Source organism: Callorhinus ursinus, unplaced genomic scaffold (assembly GCF_003265705.2).
Source record: "Callorhinus ursinus isolate GAN/ISIS: 27379988/994484 unplaced genomic scaffold, GSC_fseal_2.0 scaffold38, whole genome shotgun sequence".
NCBI lineage: Eukaryota > Metazoa > Chordata > Mammalia > Carnivora > Otariidae > Callorhinus > Callorhinus ursinus.
In genome coordinates this window covers 13,086,193-13,103,594 of record NW_027397100.1, presented here as the reverse complement: position 1 = coordinate 13,103,594, position 17,402 = coordinate 13,086,193, and the positions used below count along the sequence as shown (strand labels likewise).

Genomic DNA, 17,402 nt, shown 5'->3' with positions numbered 1-17,402 from the left:
CCCTGAAAGGCCCCAGGCCACCACCGGGCCCTGGCCCAGCCATCCCCACCCCCACGGCCCTGCAGGAAGACGACAGTGCAGGAAGAGGGAAGCGGGACCCTCCGCTCTCCGCTGGTGCTGGCTTCCTGTCTGCCGGGGAGGTGAGTAATGTCCGCTCCCCACCCCCTCGCATCCCTTCTGGAGGCCAGGCCTCACATTTTCCGTTCAGGAAGGGGCAGAACAAGAGGCCAGTGGAGCACATCGAGGGGAAATCAAGGAGTGGGCCCTCGCCTGGCTCCGCCAGCTGCAGCCCCAGACCCCGGCCTAGCCCCGTCGGCGAAGTTCAGGACGCCTGCCGGCTCACCTGGCCTGTGTGTGTGCGCTCTCGGGTGTGTTTCTGTTCACTCATTCATTTAACAGACACCCCCCCCCACCTGCTCTGTGCCAGGCACTGTGCCGGGTGCTGGGGTCCTAGCTTCCAGGGTGCTATGCTATCTGGGGGAGAGGTGGACATCACACAGATCATCCCAATGACTGGGTGTAACGACAGACGGACATACTATTTGGTCCCAAATCAACACTAGACTACAGTGTCTCTGGACAAAGTCCCAACAGTTGGCTTCTCCCAGGTATCTTCTCTCTCCCCCCAGAAGGCAGCCCCTGGGCCAAGGGTTTTTCTAGGCACCTACGAAGTGCACAGAGCTCTGTTTGGACTCAAAGCCCAAAGCCTCAGATAGGGCTGAGCAGCGGGTTTGGAAAAGACTCGGCCACACATGGGCAAGAGGCAGCAGCAGGAACAGCCTAGATCACTCTGGCCCCAAGAAACCAGTGCCCCGAGTGTCAAGGGGGACTCTTCTCGGCTCCCAGGCTCCCAGGCTCCCCTGCCCGGCTCTGGGGAGCTTCACACAAGGCTGACACTGGCCAAGGCGGAGAGAAGGCGGCAGGCTCAGCACCACCTCCCGAGTTTGGTCCGATCACCCCAATTCTCTTCATCTCCACGTCTTGTGAGGCGAGGACAAAAGTCACGTGCTCACCCGTGGCGGCTACAGCCCCCAGGGAGGGAGCACTGTGCGCGTGGTGCCCCCCAACCCAGTGTTTGCTGAGATCCCAGGGAGCCCCGAACAGCACCCAGACAAGAGGCCTGTGCCGTGAATGCCTGCCGGCCGTGGTGGCCGTGTGCGGGGGAAGCACACCGTGCCCGTCTCAGGACAGGCCCGCTCCAGCTCCATGAGCCACAGGGACAGGCTGGGGGGGGCGGGGAGGACAGTGGGTGTGCGCATGCGTTTCTGGTCTCAGCCTTGGGACCTCCCCTGCCTGCCAGTCCTCATCTGCGTTTGTTACAGTTTGAAAGGTTTGGGGGGGGGGGGGAGGAGGAGGAAGAAGAGGGGGGGCGAAGAAGGGCGGAGAAAGAGAAGGGCTCCAACACATCCACCGACAGGTGTGAATCATGTGCAAACTACCTGGCTTCCTGAGATGCTTCTGGGCGGCAAGACTGGCCAGCATGGGGGATGCTCCCCGGCACAGCCTTGGGGGTCCCCACACTTTCTGGCTAAGGCAAAAGACCCAGGTGCTCAGATTGGGGATGTCCTCCAGAACAAAGAGCCCAACTTGTCCCCAACAAGGGGTGGACCTATATCCCCTCTGGATGGTGCGCTCGGGGGTAGGTCTTGATAAATGTTTGTTTCTTTATTCATTCAGGCAACAAATATTCAGCAGTCCCCTCAAACGTGCCAAGCACGCAGCTGGAGTCACTGGGGACAGAGCAGAGAGCAAGATTGACATGGTCTGTGCCTTGCAGAACTCACAATGAGGGCTTCAGACCTCATCTTTCCAATTTGCCAGTTCCATGGAGGACTGATAGCCAGAGACCACACAGCAAGCCACCACGGAGGGCTGCTGGTTGGGTTCAGAGTACAGGGTCAACCCGAGCCCTTGCCTGGCCTGTCCCCACCCCAGCCTGTCATCAACAATGGGGGACATGAGAACACCCTGTAGTCCGACCGTCTCCCATTGACTAGCTGATGGGAGCAGGGTCTCGGCCTGTGTCCACACCGTGAGCACCTCCAGACAGGGGAGCTGGCTGCATGCCACCGTGGGGGCTGGAGGGCGGGACGAGGACTCGGGGCTAGGTCTGGACCCAGCCAAAACCCTACGGGAACCCACTGCTCTGGAGAAACACAGCGGTCACCAACAGATCTAGAATCAGAAGGGGCAGCACAGACCGGGTGGACAGCTGGGCCTTCTCAAGGCCTGTGACCCCCTGTAATGGGTCTAGGTCCACCTCTGGCCAGCACATCAGCCCACAGCCACCAGACACAGCCTCTGATTAAATAATTAAATTGATGGTATCCCAGTCAACACCATCGTCCCTGTCTCCAGCTCTGGCTGCCCGCCCTGATAAACACCCTCATACTGTTAGCAGGCCAGCCCGCCTCAGCCCCTGTACCAGGAGGGCCCGAGGCGACAGGAGGGGCAGGGGGCTGTGCATGATCACACCCAGGTAGGCTCCCCTAGGACCAGCCAGAGGATGCGCTGAACGCCCCCCCCCCATCTCTGCTTCTCTCCACTTCATCTTCATGATCAACCAAGCCCCAGGCAGCTGGGCAACTGATGCTGAGGAAGCCGTGACCCCCCACAGAAACACTCCTTTCTGTTATCTGATCCTGGAGACCCCCGCCCACCACCCCCCAAAGCGCCAAATCTCTCTGGGAAGTGTCTCCAACAGAGATCAGACTCCCAAAGGGTGGTTCTGAGCAATAATAACAGAAGAATTTTTCAAGAATGAGTTAAAGGAATATGGCCCCCACTCAGTCCTACTACTCAGGTTTTTAAAAAAAATGTTCTGAATCCTTCTTGGGAAAGTATAACCCTATGCCCTTGGCTGAGCTCTGCTGGCTTGGTCCTTGGTGGGGCCTTTGGGTGTGGCCTTCGATCAGCTCAGATGAGAAGGGAGGTCAGCTGCTGGGCACTTCCCAGCCCTGGAGCCCCCAGCAGCATGTGGCTGCCCCCACCCCATGGGAATACTGGGAGGTGGTATTGGTCTGGGAGGCTCTGGTGGGGAGGCTCACAGCACGAGGGGAACGTGCTGACCTCACGAGGTGTCAGGGCACAAAAGTCTTTTCTTTCCCAGCAGCCTTGTACCCCACTCCTGGCAAAACCACCCCCTGGGCTCCCCAGCCCCTGGCCCAGCTTCCCCAGCTGCCTCCAGGCTAGGTCTCCTCTCAGACAAAGCCGGATTCAGGCCCGTGAGGGCAGTCGAGCAGGCGCGGGTTCTGCCATGGAGACGAACTTTGACCCAAACTGCAAGTCTCCTACCCCTTATTTACTCTTTAAGGCTAACCCGTTTCGCAGAGTTAACATTACACCCCTTTTTAACCCTGCACTTCCCTCTCGCATTCCAGGCCCCGAACTTTGACCCCTCCTAATTGCAGGCTCTACACCCCACATCTCTGAGGCTCAGCCCTGGGCTCATCCCCCACCCCCAATCACCTCCCTGGAAACCAGACAGAGCCCCACCAGAGACAATGACCACGGGTGCCACCCCACGCCCACAACTGCGTGTAGCTGACACAGGCGCTGGTGCCCCCAGAGCCCCAGCCGCCTGGGGGCTCCACAGAGGCACTCCAGAGTGGACCCCTGGGATCTGACTTGGGACTCCAACTCTCCCATCCCAAGGGGAAAGCGTCTGTTCTGAGGGAGGCCAGAGGAGGCTGCCTGGCTGGTCCTGGAGGGCAGCGGGGAGCCAGCGCGTGGGAAGCTCCTCAGCCGAGCCACTTCTCATCCTAAGAGGCTGGGGACACACAGTGGACAAGTGCACTGCCTGCTGGCTCACAGGTGACAGGCAGGGACCCTGTCCTACAGCCTCATGTTGAGCTGCATGTCGAGCTACAGAAGCCCAACTCTTGCTTTCGTGGCTGGGCAGCTGGACTGTTCTGGGTCAGGCACACTGGCTAATGACCTTCCCAGACCTGAACTGTGGTAACGTCGACGTCCATACCCCACCACCCCACGAGCATCAGCGCAGACACGACACCCCGTAGGGCTGCCGGCCCCCGAGGGCTCTATCCATCTCCCTCCCGGAGGACTTGTTCCCCCTGGCACCAGGGGTTGGGGCACTGGCGGAGACACCCAGGACACCAGGGGCAGCTGGAAGCCTGGACCTGGGCCACCCCCAGAGGCCCCAGCCCCAGATCCCACGGCCCCTCTGGTAGTGGGCGCGGCCCCTCCCCCGCGAGCCGCCAAGGGACACTCACCGTCCTCTTGGCTGTGGAGGTTCTGAGGGCTCCGCATCCTCTCGTCCTGGCTGGGACTCAGGCTGGAGGCCAGGTGTGGGTCAGCTGACATCCATGTGGAGTCGTTCATATCAAAATCTTCACTGCTCACAGAAGTTTCATCCTGATCGGGGACAAAGAAGGTGGATGTTCAACAGGCACAGGCTCTCCACAGCCCCGAAGCAGCAGTTTCGGTGAACCCTGGGTCCTGTGGGCATTTGGGAGTGCCCAAAGGCCACCTGGAGCCCCCAAACCTTGCAGTAGGGGCTGGGTTGCTCCCCTTGCCCCCCATGGAAGTGGTTCGGGCTCTGGTTCCTGTCGGAAGCCAGGGCTGAGGGCCGGCGAGGTCTGTAATTGAAGACAATTATGAGGTCTTGCATCCTGTAAGGGCAGCTAGCAGGGCCTGGCTCGTACCCTTGTGAGCCAAGGTTGAGACAAGCGCTGTAAACAAGGGCCACAGCTCCCCTCTCCCTGCCCACAGCCCAGAGAAGAGGGCTTACTGTGCACAGGGCCTGGCGGCCAGAAGGGGGTAGCAGGACCTGCCTGTGAGCTGCAAGGCCAAGCCATCGCCCCCACTAGGCCTGCCGCCCCAACTCCAGCTCCTGTGGAGCATGCATGGAATTCCTTTCTCCCACTCCCCCAACCCAGAGGACATTTCTGTCTTCCTCCTTCCTAACCTTTGCTGGGCTTCAAAGATATGCTCTTGGGCAGCTTCCAGGGCTGAAAAGGCCAGGCCCAGAAGTGCAGAGAAGGAAGGGGGTGGGGCAGGCGAGGAGGGTTCGAATCAGACCGCAAAAGGGGGTTTGGCTCAAGGACTTGGGGGGCCGCCAGGGCCTTCCAAACAGCCGGAGGGCCTGCTGGAGAGGACCACGCCTGCCTCCTCTCCCCTGGCTGGCTTCAGTGAGCCCCTGGCCAGTCATCTGGGAACCCCCAGGGCGGGGCCCCTTCAATCCAGCCCTCCAGTGGGAAGGGACCCCACCTCCTACTTGGCCCGGCCTCTTTCAGGAGCTGCAAGCAACTGTGTTTGGGAGCTGGCTGTAAAATGCAAGAAAGATGACCCAGCAGCTCCCACACCCGAGCTGGCTTCGCCCCCTCCCCTCTCCCCTCTAGCAAGATACAATGGTATCTGTGGGGCCCCCAGTAAGGACCTCTGGCAGAGCCCCCCCCCCAAAAAAAAAGCCTCCCCTCCAGGGCCCCCTCACAGACAACTCTTTTATAATGAGCAAACACACTTTGGTTGGAACTTTTCTTCAGAGGCTGTCCCTGAGGCAGACACATCTGTTCTCCAAGTGCTAGGGAACCAGTGTGGATTATCCTCCACCCCTCCCCCACCCCGCTGGGCTGGCAGGGAGTTTCCTGGAATTTACTGCTTCTGTGCAGCGAGTGTGCACCCTCTGCGGCTGGATCTGGAGCGCGCGAGGTGGGCCACAGGGCCAGCTCTGCCCAGCTCGGGGGTCCCCACGAGGCATACCCGGAGCCTCAGGGGACAGAGACCATGTGTCCTCCTGCGCCCTCTCCCACCCCCACACTCTGCCTCCCTCGCAGAGGCTGCCCTGCTCCGTATGCACAAGCACATCCGCCCCGTCTTCCTCGGACGAAAACATGCTCACTCACATTCCCCCAGACTATGTTCTCACCCCCGGGGGGACACGCATGTTCAAGAGGCTCTCTCTGCACAAAGGGACAACAAAACTGTCCCCTGTGCCCCCAGGATGGAACCTAAGAGGGAGAGGGGAGACTGGCAGGAGAGAGGACCCTTGGAAGCATAGAGCCCATCCAGGCTCCGGAAGCCAGGAACTGGGGCATACTTGCTTGGGCGCCTTGCTCCTTCCTGGCTGCCCAGGGCATGCTGTGCTCAGGGCCTGAACTGAGGTAGGAAGGCCCTCTCCTGGCTCTGGGGTGTTGTTGAAACACTCGAGATTTAAAAGACTGAATCTATTAGCATCCGGAAGCACCACCTACTCAAAGCGCTTCATGTATTCAGTTAGCAAGTATTTACTGAACACCTACTATGAGCCAAGCACCTTTCTAGGTGCTGGCAAATTGTGTGGTGGATAAGACAGAGTCCTGGCCCTCTTGGCACTCACCGTCCAGCAGGGCAGGGGAGGGACAATCAGCAGATAAACACATCACCACCGTGGTGAGGAGGGCTCCAGAGGTGGGAGAGGGGCCTGCAGGGCTGAGCTGTCAGGTGGCCGGGGAGGGCCTCGCTGGTTAGGAAACACCTGAGCAGAAGTCCACGGGAAGTGAGGAAAGTTGCCATGTGGGGGGTCTATGCAGGGAGCCTTCCGGGCACCACCACGTGCGGGGTGTGGGGGGGTGTCTGAGGAGCATCCAGGAGGCCACTGTGGTCAGGGGGCTAGTCTGGGGGCAGCGGAGCCACACAGGGGTGTCCCCGGCCCATCACCCCGGGCAGGGCTGTCTGCAGCCCAGAGAAAGGCTTGCGGACTGTTCCACTGAACACACAGCGTCCTCACGGCGGAGCAGGGAAAAGGCAGAACCGCTGGGTGCAGCGCTCAGGGTGCCCACACTCTGCCCTCACTCCACCAAGTTGAAAACATTCACAGACGCCAAAGTGCACCAGGTGCCAAGTGCTCCCCTTGGCCCGCTCATTTCATCCTCCCCGCAGGCCCACCAGGTAGATGTAGTTATCAGCCCCATTGTCGGACGAGAAACTGAGGCTCCGAGGGGTTAAGGCACTTGCCCAAGGTCACGAGCTTACAAGTGGCGGAGCCAGAGGTGTTGGATCCTGAAGGCCCAGACACACCCTCCTTCCTGCCGGCGAGTCTCTGCTCCCGCTGTCCCCCTCACCTGGAGTACCCACCCTACTGTGGCACTCCACAACCCAAGTTCTGAGCACACACCTGTCTCACCCACCGGCTCCGGCTCGGTCTCCATTTCGTTCTTACACCCACGCCTGTCCGTCGGCACCCACGGCCCCTGCACTTAGGCACACCCCCCTCAGCTGCGGCACGTCAGCACGCGGTGGGGCTTTGCCCAGTCTTTCCCCAGAGAATCGCAAGTCCTTCTGAGGGTGGGGACGAGGCCGGCGGTTTCCTGGACCCCCACAAGGCCTGCGAGACGCAGTGAACTGGCTGAAGTGCCTGGCATGATGCTGGTGTTGAATGCGGATGTGGCCAGAATTTGACAAGTAAGGACTCGGTCCCACTGCACACAGCTGGACGGAAACCAGATGAGCCCTGGATCCTGTGGCCCGGGGGGGGGGGGGGGGGCGGGGAAGCGAGCAGGGGTCTCCCTGCTGCCCCACCAGCCAGCCCCCGCAGAGCCTAGGGTTTCTCTGACTCCGATTGCTTAACCGTCCCCCGCCCCGACAAGTCCAATTAGGAAGAGGTGAGCTACATTTCACATTGACTTCCCAATCACCCGATAATGGAGAACACCCAGTGCCCACCCACAAGGGCCTCTGGGGCAAGGGTCTTAGATTTCCTCACAACCACTTCATATAAAAAACCACAGCAACAACAACAGCAAAAAACCCAAAAAGGCAGCCACCCACGTCAGGCCTATCTCAGGACCTGGTACCTGCCCCTCGGAGACCTGCCCCGGCCGCCCAAGCCACCACAGCTAGTCCAGTGAGCTGCAGGCAGCCTGAGGCCAGAGCCCACTTGGCAATGCCACCACACCTCCTCCCTTCCACTGAGAGAACCAGACTCCTTAACGACAAAGTGTCTCAGGATGAGACCCAAAGGAAACGCAAGGGAGACGAAGCTGTATTTACACACACTCCCACATGAGCTCTCTTCAACGAGGCGACACACATTTACTGAGCATCTACTATGGGCTCGTGTTGTGCTGGGGACAGAGATGACTAAGCCTCCTTTCCTCTAGGACCTTGTTATCTAAGGAGAGACACCAGTGAGAAATTCGGACCTGCCCGTAAGTGCCGAGAGACAGGGGCTGCGGACCCGTGAGCTTGCCCCATAGAGTCTTCTCCCGGCCCCCGGGGTCCTGCTCCATGAATCCTGGCTCGGAAGGCAGAGGTTCTATTTCACATTTGGACACTACTGCTACAGCCATTTTTTATGAGAAATCAAGTGTGGTCAACCTGACTTAAAAGCAGAAAACGAGTAAGTCCCGGTCGGACTTACACAGCTGCCACAACTTTTACTGTCAGGGCTGTCTTGGGAGAGAGGCGTGCCCAGAGCCCCTCTGCGACCTGCCTGCAACAGCACAGCCCCCAGCTGCAGAGGGCAGACTGAAACTTCACCCACTCACACAGGGCCAAGGCCCGGGGAGCGGGCTAATTACACAGGCAATTACCAGCACACACAGTCGCAAGCCCATCAGCGGCTGGAGCGGGCTGTGCGCTCGGGTGGGGGGCTGGGGTGGGTGCGGGAGGCAGCTGGGCGCAGGTTTGGGAGCGGTGGCAGGGTCTCAGGCCCCTGCACTGACCTAGGGTACTCTCCCTGCTCAGCCACAGGTCGCGAGTCAGGCACCTCTTGCTTTTCTCTCCTGGACGCTCAAGGGAATTTGGTCTACTAATTTCTCTTTCTGTAAACAAACTTCAGTGACGTTTTCATTAGAAAATAAAAGAGTAGATCCAATCCAGTACTTCTGGGCCCCCTCTCCCCAGGCTCCCCGTGAGTGACCAGACAGTCGCTCCTCTTACCTCTGCCCTCAGACACCTTGAAGCCTACGGCCTTGCCACCTGTTGGTAAAAGTCCATCATTCGGCACCAAAGGGCCTGAGCCACTGTGGGCCTCAAGGTGACAGCGACAACGGCCTTCCTGAAGAGGGAACTCAAGAACGTGTGGGGAGCAGGCGGGCAGCACCCAGCCAGCCGCTGGGACACACCCCAGTCTGGGAGCCCCGACTCTGGGCAGAAGGAGAGGGACCGACCAAACCCTCCCTGCTCTTATCTGCAGTCCAAAATTCATGGGCAGGTTCAGTTTCTCTCCACCCAGGTTCTGTGGCCCTTCCTCCTCTGCAGGCAAACTAGCACCAACCGCTGCCCAGCCTAGGAGGAGGAGAAAGTGGGAGAGCAGAGGGGAAATGGTGGAAACAAGCCTGTATCCATGGCGGGTAACTAGGAACAGGTGCTATCAGTAACCTGATTATTTTACAACTGGGGTCAGTTTCTTGGGAACTAGGTTCCTGGTGCCTCTGAAGTTGAGCCATTTGCATCCTCCAGGACAGGGATCCTGGGGCGTGCCTCACACAACATTTTCCAGGCCTTTCCTCTGGGCTGTAACTCTATCTCTACCACTTGCTTTGAGGGGAAAGGAAAAAAAAAAAAAAAAAGGGAGGAGGATTTGCTGAGAATTTAGTGCAATTGTAAGCCATAAGCCCCGACCAGGAGCCCTGGGTGTGTGTTTCAGGGAAGGGGGTGGGGGGAGGACAGGGATGTGCCGGAGGTGTTTCTGGGCCAGGCAGGAGACAGACCCCTCTGTCTCACCCCTGCAGTCTGTTTGATGAGAGGCCGAAGCTCTTGCCAGAAAGACCAGGCTCGGACAGTTGCCCCGGCACTAGTTCTACCCCAAGTAGGCAGGCACCAAGATGCAGAAAGTGAGCACCTCCTTCTGGAACACCTGCAGGCTCCTTCCAGACCCTGGAAATTCTTCAGTACGAGGCAATTCTTCCCCTTGTCTCCATGTCAGCGAGCATTATACACACAGCCTTCTGAGCATGCCAAGAAGGTACTGAACCGCATTTGACCCCAACTTAACCACTTCAGTTCATCAGATGGCTTATTAATGGAAGACGAAAAACCCCCAGGATTTAAAGCAACAAAGGTTCAAATCCCTGTAGTGAAGGGATTGCAGAAATGAAATCTTAGAGTGGTCTGAGCCATAGCTCCTGGGAGCTGTGGGGTCCCGAGGCAGCCGCTTCTTGCTACACTCCAAGCCCACCTGGCCACCAGGGGAGGCCAGCCTCCCAGGGACACTCCCTGCACAATTCCACTCCTTCCTGCTAACATACCTCCTATGCTCACTAGTCATAAGTCATACAGGCCCTTCTGGGAAATGTGAAGTGGGGAGGGCTGAGACAGCCAATCACCTACCACCTTTTAGGTGCGCTCTCTCACACACATAGGGTCTGTCAGAAACACACACATATATGGGGATGCTCTGTTGTCCTTGCTGTCGTGAACGCCTGAATGCTGGGAGTGGGCATTTTCAACACCTTCCTACTAGTGTATGGAGTGTAAAACGGGCTTTTGTTTCCTAGGCAAAGGCAACTGGCTGTTTTCCCAGCACTCCTCACCACGAGGGCCTCACTGACACCCTAGGCCCTGGCATTAACAGGGGTCTCTTTAAGAAGGTGGCTGGAGAGATGAGCGGCAGCAGACGGGGTTCTTCCAGCCAAAAGGAGGGCTGGAGAGGAACCACTCTGAGCTAATCCCCTGCAGGAGTTTCCTTCCAAGAAAAGGACCCAGACAAGACAAAAAAGTTCTTGAGCAAGTTGGGGTGGCCAGGCTCCACAGGGGCCCAGGGTGGCTGAGGCCACAGAAGTTCCCCCAAACCCACCTCCCTAGCTGGAAGGAAAGCTCTGGGGGTACTCTGCTCCTGCTGTTCTGCAGGCAGGTGCTGAATGGGGTCTCATCACCCAGCCATGGTACAGTGGGTGTGGGAGGAGGTGCTATCTTAAAACCTACTCTATAAAACAAGCCCAGCTTGAACTGGGATTAGACAGGAGCTTGATATTATTTAAAGACACATTTAGGCCCTAATGGTTTTCCAATGAAGGGGTAATTTACTATGTAAGGACTAAACAGCCACTGGGGCTGGGGCCATCCATGGGTCTTTCCCCCAGAACAACCTACAGCCCAGAAGCAGGGGGCAGGACAGCACCCCTAGTCCTGTCACACAGATGGTTCTCCCCAGAGGAGCTGTGAGAGCCCCACACACCTCTCCCCACAACCCCCACCTGGTAGGCTGGGGGCCCCAGGCTGGGGTTTCCAGCTGATTCTGGGATAAGTAGGGCTTTATCTCAAGGGAGAATCTATTTCAAGCCACAATCCTTCTCAGAAAGAGGAGGAAATCACAGAGTCCAAACACCATTTCAGGTGAAATCAGGAGGTTATTAATCTCCCCTCAGAGCAGACAGAAAGAAAAATCAATGTTTTAGAGGGGGGAAAAAGGTTCCATTTGAATTAATGGGTTTGTGGCTTCTCCATTGATCTGCGCCTCTTCACACTTTCTTTTTGTGCTTTTGTGCTCTTGGGGAGGGGGAAGGGAGAAGGGAATGGGGAGGAGGGGGGTGGGCCTCCTGGTAAGGAAAAGGACGGTCTAACCTTAACCTTTCTCCAGGAATAATGCTAATTAGTCAGGCTTAATGAGAACTTCCCCCAGGAAGCGCGGCCCAGTAGGGGCGACCGGACTCTGGCAAACGCTGCTCCAGGTTGTGGGGGGGGGGGGGGGTGGGCGGTCACTTCTGAATTCTAGCAGCTGGAATAAAAAAATGTGGATTGTACCCCCCCCCCGCCCCGGCCCCACGAGAAAGTGTCCGGCCCAGGAGGGCTAGGTGGAGAGCGGATAGCGGCCGGCGGAGGTGTAAATCCAACTTAACCCGGACGCGCGCCCTCACCCCGGCCAGCTGCCCCCGCCCCACGCGTCCCCTTCATTAAGGAATGCCCCTTCGCCTGGGTCCGCCGACGCCCCCGGCTTCCGCTCCGTTGGTACACCTGAGAAGGGCCACCGGTCCCCTCCGGGGAGGGACAGGGGCCTGCCGAAGTGGGCTCAACTCTGCAAACCTCGTCTCAACTCCCCGCTCCGAGGCTGGGAGCCCCTCCCAGCCACTCAACGCTTCCCGTCCTCAGATCCCCAAACACAGTCCACTTCCCCTCTCGCCGCGGCCGGGGTGGCGGCAACCCGAGCCTGGCCCCCACCCCGCCGCCTGCGAACGCCTTCCTCCCCGGGACGCGGTGCCGAGCCCGCTGCAAACGGTGTGGCCGCCGCACAATACCGCGGCGCGGCGCACACAATCACCGCCCCCCAGGACCGGCGGCGCGCACGGCCCGGGAGTGGGGTGCGCCCAGCGGCCCCCCGGCACTCGCGGCCAGGCACACCTCTTGGGCACTCCACAGCCCCCGGAGTGCATCTCCTCTGCCCGCCCCCCCCCACACCCGGTCACACTCACCCGCCCCCCGCCCCAGCCCACTCCGCCCAGGGCGCAGCCGCTTCCCTGCGCCCCCCTCCTCAGCCCCAGCGCAGGAAGCTCACCCCCGTCCCCCTCCCCAGAACCCCCCAGCCCCCCCACCCCCCAACCGCAGCTCAACGGCCGGCAGCAGGAGGGGGGCGGCGGCCGGGGGCCCGGAAACGGCCCGATCGCGGGGATCCGGGCCGGACTCCGTACCTGGGCGGGAGGCGAGGCGGAGACGGGCGGTCGGGCTCGGCGAGTGAGCGGGGCGGGCGGCAGTGACAGCCCCACAGCTCCAGCTGCTGCTGCTGCTGCTGCCGCCGCGGCCGCCCGGGGAGAGGGGCTGGCACCGCCGCGGCGCGTCACTGCCCGGCCCGGGGGCGGGGGTGGCCAGGGGGAGGGCCCAGGCGAGCGGCGGCGGCAGCGGCGGCGGCGCCGCGGCCGGGAGGGAGGGAGGGGGAGGGGGGCACCGGGCACGGGGAGGCGGGGGAGGGGGGGCGGGACCGGGCACGGGGCGGGGGCCGGGGGGAGGGGAGCGCAGGGAGGGCGCACGCTGGGGGAGTAGGAGGAGCAGCAGGAGGAGGAGGTGGAGGGGCTGACGAGAGGGAGGAGTGGGCACGGAGGGGAGGGGGAGAGAGAGGAAAAGGAGGCACCCAGAGAGAGGAGAAAGGAGGGAGAGGCCGGGGGGGGGGGGGGGGGGGGGGGGGGGGGGGGGGGGGGCGGGGCCAGGTAGTGGGGGAGGGATGAGGGCGCACTGGACGCGCTGCCCTGCGCTCTGGGGGGGAGAGCGCTCTTAAGGGGGAAGCGCTTCGAGGAAGATTCTGGCCCGGGGCTGAGCCCAGGAAAGAAGGCAGTGGGGTCTGTGCCCGCCCCTCGCTCCTGGAGGCCGCAATCTTCGGGTCTGAGGGTGGGGGTTGGGGGGGCACCCGGCCTGCCGGCTCTCCGCGTTCAGGCCAAGAGAGGAGAGACTTAGCCCAAAGAAAGTGACTCAGGCACCATTAGGAACTCTCGGCGCCCTGGGGCCTTCGGGCAGCCCTGGACCTCCTCGCGCCTCCTGGTTCCCCGGGGACGCGGGTCCTCGCTGGGCGGGGCTGCTGGGTCCCCGGGCGGTCTCCGCGAGACCCTGGTCTGGGAAAGCCAGGCACGTGGCCGGCTCTCTGCCGCCCCCCCATCTCAGGGCCCCCCTTGTCTTGATCAAGTTCAAGCTCGGTCCCCTCGGTGCGCTGCCCACCCTCTGCCCCCTCCTCTCCCCTCCCCCTCCCGATATTCCGTACCATCTCGCCTCTTCACTCGTCCTTTGTCTCTTTCCCACCACTTAGTTTACACCCTCCCAAGCTCCCCTTCTCCCTCTCTGGCGGGCGCCTGTGACTTCAGGATGCATTCACCTGTCCGACCCAAACATTTCAGCGAACCCGAGCGCTCGCCGCGGACTCTCTCTCTCTCTCTCTCTCTCTGCTCCCTCCCCACCCCCCACCCCACTCCTCCCGCCGGTCATTGTGCTCCTCTAGACCACGGGGTACCGGCTCCTTACGGCGCGCTAGCTCCAGTTGTAAAGTAATAGGATAACATCAAGAATGCTGCTCCATCCCAGACCTGGGCGCGTACTGTCCGCGGAGACACAGCACCGCAGGAGAGGGAAGACCCACGCGGATCGGAGACGCCGTCCTCCCGCACACAGACAGACCTCGTCCGCCTGGGGTGCAGGAGAAGACCGCGAGGGGCGCCGCGGGGTGGGGGGTGGGGGACCCTGAACCTGCAAGCAACCTCAAACTCAGGCTAAAACATAACTCGCTCGTCCCCAAACAGCACAATTAGACCCTAGCAGAGAAGATGGGTCAAGGGCAGATGTCCCCCGCCTCAGATTCACAACCTCTGTTACAACCGATCAGCCTTCAGAAAAAGCCTGTGCTTTAACAAGGATGAGGAGCTGCCCTCGTGGAATTCTGTGAGGAAATGGTAAAAAACAAAACAAAACAAAACAAAAATACCAACAACGATCCCACCTCCTGGTCCCTCTAGTCGCACCCGAAAAAGAAGGGCAATTTCTCCTGACTTTACGCTACAACTCATTCACAGTGGAACCAGCAAAGAAGAAAAAACAAGAGAGCCATCTCGATTGTTTGCAATTTTGAAACAGACTGCCTTTAACCCTCCAACTTTTTTTCTCTAAAAGCCTTTTTCTTTCTTTCACTGAAAGCTGTGCATTGTGAACAATCCGAGGTAAACAAGGCTCCCTCTACAGGTGTGAGTTGGAAGTACAACACTACAGGTTCAGAGCTCAGTATTCACCCATTGGAAAAATGAAAAGATGGCAACACATCAAATTAAAGGCATGCAGAGCAGACTTCCTTCCACACACGCTAAAGGTTTTCCTGTCAATATAGAACTTAACTCTCTTTTTAAAAGAGGGTCTAAGCACGTTATTCATTCATTAGCACCTTTTATCCATGAAATCAAATGTGTTTTCAAATCAACACACCCTTCCCAGTTTTCTCTAATAGATCTTTACTTCTCATCCTCTGTGGTGGGGGATGGTTCGGAGGCTCATCACACATGTCCACATCCACACATGTTGGTGCCCAGTTATGATTTTTAGAATTTTAATTAGTGGCTGTGACTCTTTAGTTCATCCAGGGAGATGTGGGCGTTTCCAACATGGGAAATGCCCTTCCTCACTCTGAAAATGAAATAATTCAGGCCCCGGATTTCCCATCTCTTCCCACATTTCTAGAGACCTTTGACTTCTCCTGGCCCGAGTCACTATCTCACAGCAGTGGTGGACATTTGGGCTTGAAATATAAAGCCAAATCCAACTGAAGTTCAAAGGTGGAATTGAACCCAGATAACCCACCTCTTCTCTGACTAATAAAAGAGAGCCAGTACCGCCCAGGAGAGCAGAGCAGTGATTTTCTCTAGGCATGAAATGTGAACTCATTTACCATCCCTGAGATAAAACAGCCTCGGCCCCACTCAGCCCACAGAAAGCAGTTGGGAGCCCTAGAGAAACCTGGCTGTTTAGCAGCACTGAAAACTAGGTGAGTTTTCCTGTGTGCTGAAGCCTGCAGAAATCTCCCAGATCCTTAGTCCTGCAGGAGCTGCCACTCCTCAAGTAACCTTGTGCTGGTTGCTTTCAGTGTCCTTGTGCCTATGGACAACTCCCTCGATCCTTAAAGTGGCCACAGCACAGGTCCCAACAAGGCATGGCATGACCTAGTTTCCTGACCACTAATTCTCCCAATGATGGGTCCCTTTTTCGGCCCCAGTCTGGTGGGAGCCTAGGGCAGAGAAGGCTGCTCCCAGCTGCTTAAGACGGCAGTACTGCCCTTGTGTCCCCTTCGTGTCAGGCCCTGCAAACGGTGGGTGTTTTTGTAAATGGACAATTGGCAGGGCATTTGCTCTAGAGAGCTTCTTAAGCAGCAAACCCCCCCCAAGGAGATTTCTATATGAAATGAGCATACTCCACAAGTGGGGACCTGGCCAAGGGAACCAGGGGTTTGTTATTAGTAGGAATAGCAGGATCTTAGCCTGAGCAGAGAGGATACTGTTCAAGCATCTCAAAGCCTTTAAAAACCCATTTACCCCTATAAATTACTTACTAACGACAGAAGGGAACAGGTACCTGCACAATGGAGAGACTGGCAGACACCCTCCAACCATGTGATCAAATTCAGTTGCCCCCAAAGTGGGGCCACCTGACATAATGTGCTCACCTCCTGATGAGATGCAATTACCCATGTTGTGTTCCCCCCTCGAAATGCTTAACCTGAATCTGATCATGAAGAGAGACAAGCAGACAAGAAATCCAGAAAGAGAGACTCTCCACAACACAACTGTCCTGACTCTTCAAAAGATTCATTGTTACTTATTTGGCTGTTCTAAATCATGAGACTAAAGAGAATTAACAACTGGATGCAAAGTTTGAATCTTGGTTGGATCCTAGAAACAAGGAGTAAGTGGAGCTGGGGTGGAGAGGCCCAGGAAGGGGTGGGAGGTGGAGTGGAGACAGGGGTTGAGGGTGGAGACAGGGATGGGCTCTAGGCTGAGTGGTCAGGGAAGGGCCCTCTCAGGAGTAAGCCTCAATGCGTGGCTGAAGTTGACAACTGGGTGAAGACATGGGGGTGCAGTCTTCCAGGCAGAGGCAAGAGCTGGTGCAAGGGTCCTGAGCTGGGAAGGGACTGGCATGTTTGAGGAACACAAAGGTGACTAGTATGGCCAGGGCGAGATTGGCCGGGGTGAGGGGAGGGTGAGAGGGTATTCAGGACCAAGCACGCAGAGCCATGTACATGACTGTAAGGTGTGTGGATTTTATTTTAAGAGTGAAGAAATGATGCAGTCTGAATTATGCCTTTAGACCAGAGGAGATGAGATTATAAGGAAGTGAGAGGGGCAGCAGAGACACCAATGAGGAGGTTGAATAGCATCCAGCCAAATGGGACCGGTTCAAATTCTGACTCTGACACTAGACAAGTGACCTTAGGCACCACACTTAAATCTCTCGAAGCCTCAGTTTCCTGATCTGCAAAGTAGATAATAAGATAGTGTGCTTAATGTACTATTTGACACTGAAAGCTCCCCTTTGAGGGGCACCTGGGTGGCTCAGCGGGTTGAGCATCCAACCCTTGATTTCGGTTCAGGTCATGATCTCAGGGTGGTGAGATCAAGCCCCGTGTCAGGCTCTGTGCTGAGCATGGAGTTGGCTTGGAATTCTCTCTCTCTCCCTCTGCCCCTCCACCCCACCCCTTTGCTTGCATGCGCAAGATCTCTCTCTCTCTCTCTCTCTCTCAAAAAACATTAAAAAGTTCCCCTTTGAAACTGGACACTGTGGTGGTCAGCCTCTAAGATGGCTCCCTGTGATCCTCACCTCCTGGTATCACACCCCAGTCCCCTGTCACAATGAATAGGGCTGTGGAAGCAATGAGATATTGCAGAAATGAGAGTGTATGACTTCTGAGGTCAGGCCATAAAATGCAGCTTGATCTCCTCCCCAGGCAGAGTACTTGGTAAATGGCAGCTTTTATCATCATTATCAGGATTCTGGGTTTTCACAATGAT

At 58.1% G+C, this 17,402-nt stretch overlaps 1 protein-coding gene across 9 annotated transcripts in view; it reads right to left on the bottom strand.

The window, feature by feature from the left end:
- NOL4L (nucleolar protein 4 like) overlaps positions 1-17,402 on the bottom strand; it is a 127,655-nt gene that overhangs the window by 23,814 nt on the left and 86,439 nt on the right. For 7 of the 9 annotated variants that reach the window (XR_012374726.1, XR_003209309.2, XR_012374727.1 and 4 more), the window contains exon 5: positions 4,233-4,374. Coding sequence is in view for 6 of the 9 variants with exons in the window: in XM_025876458.2 (XP_025732243.1) it covers positions 4,233-4,374 (142 nt within the window). In the remaining 3 variants the exon portion in view is untranslated. Of the gene's footprint in view, positions 1-4,232; positions 4,375-8,880; positions 8,905-12,566; positions 12,742-17,402 lie in introns of those variants that run through there. The other 2 variants (XM_025876462.2, XM_073880573.1) reach the window with 2 other exon arrangements.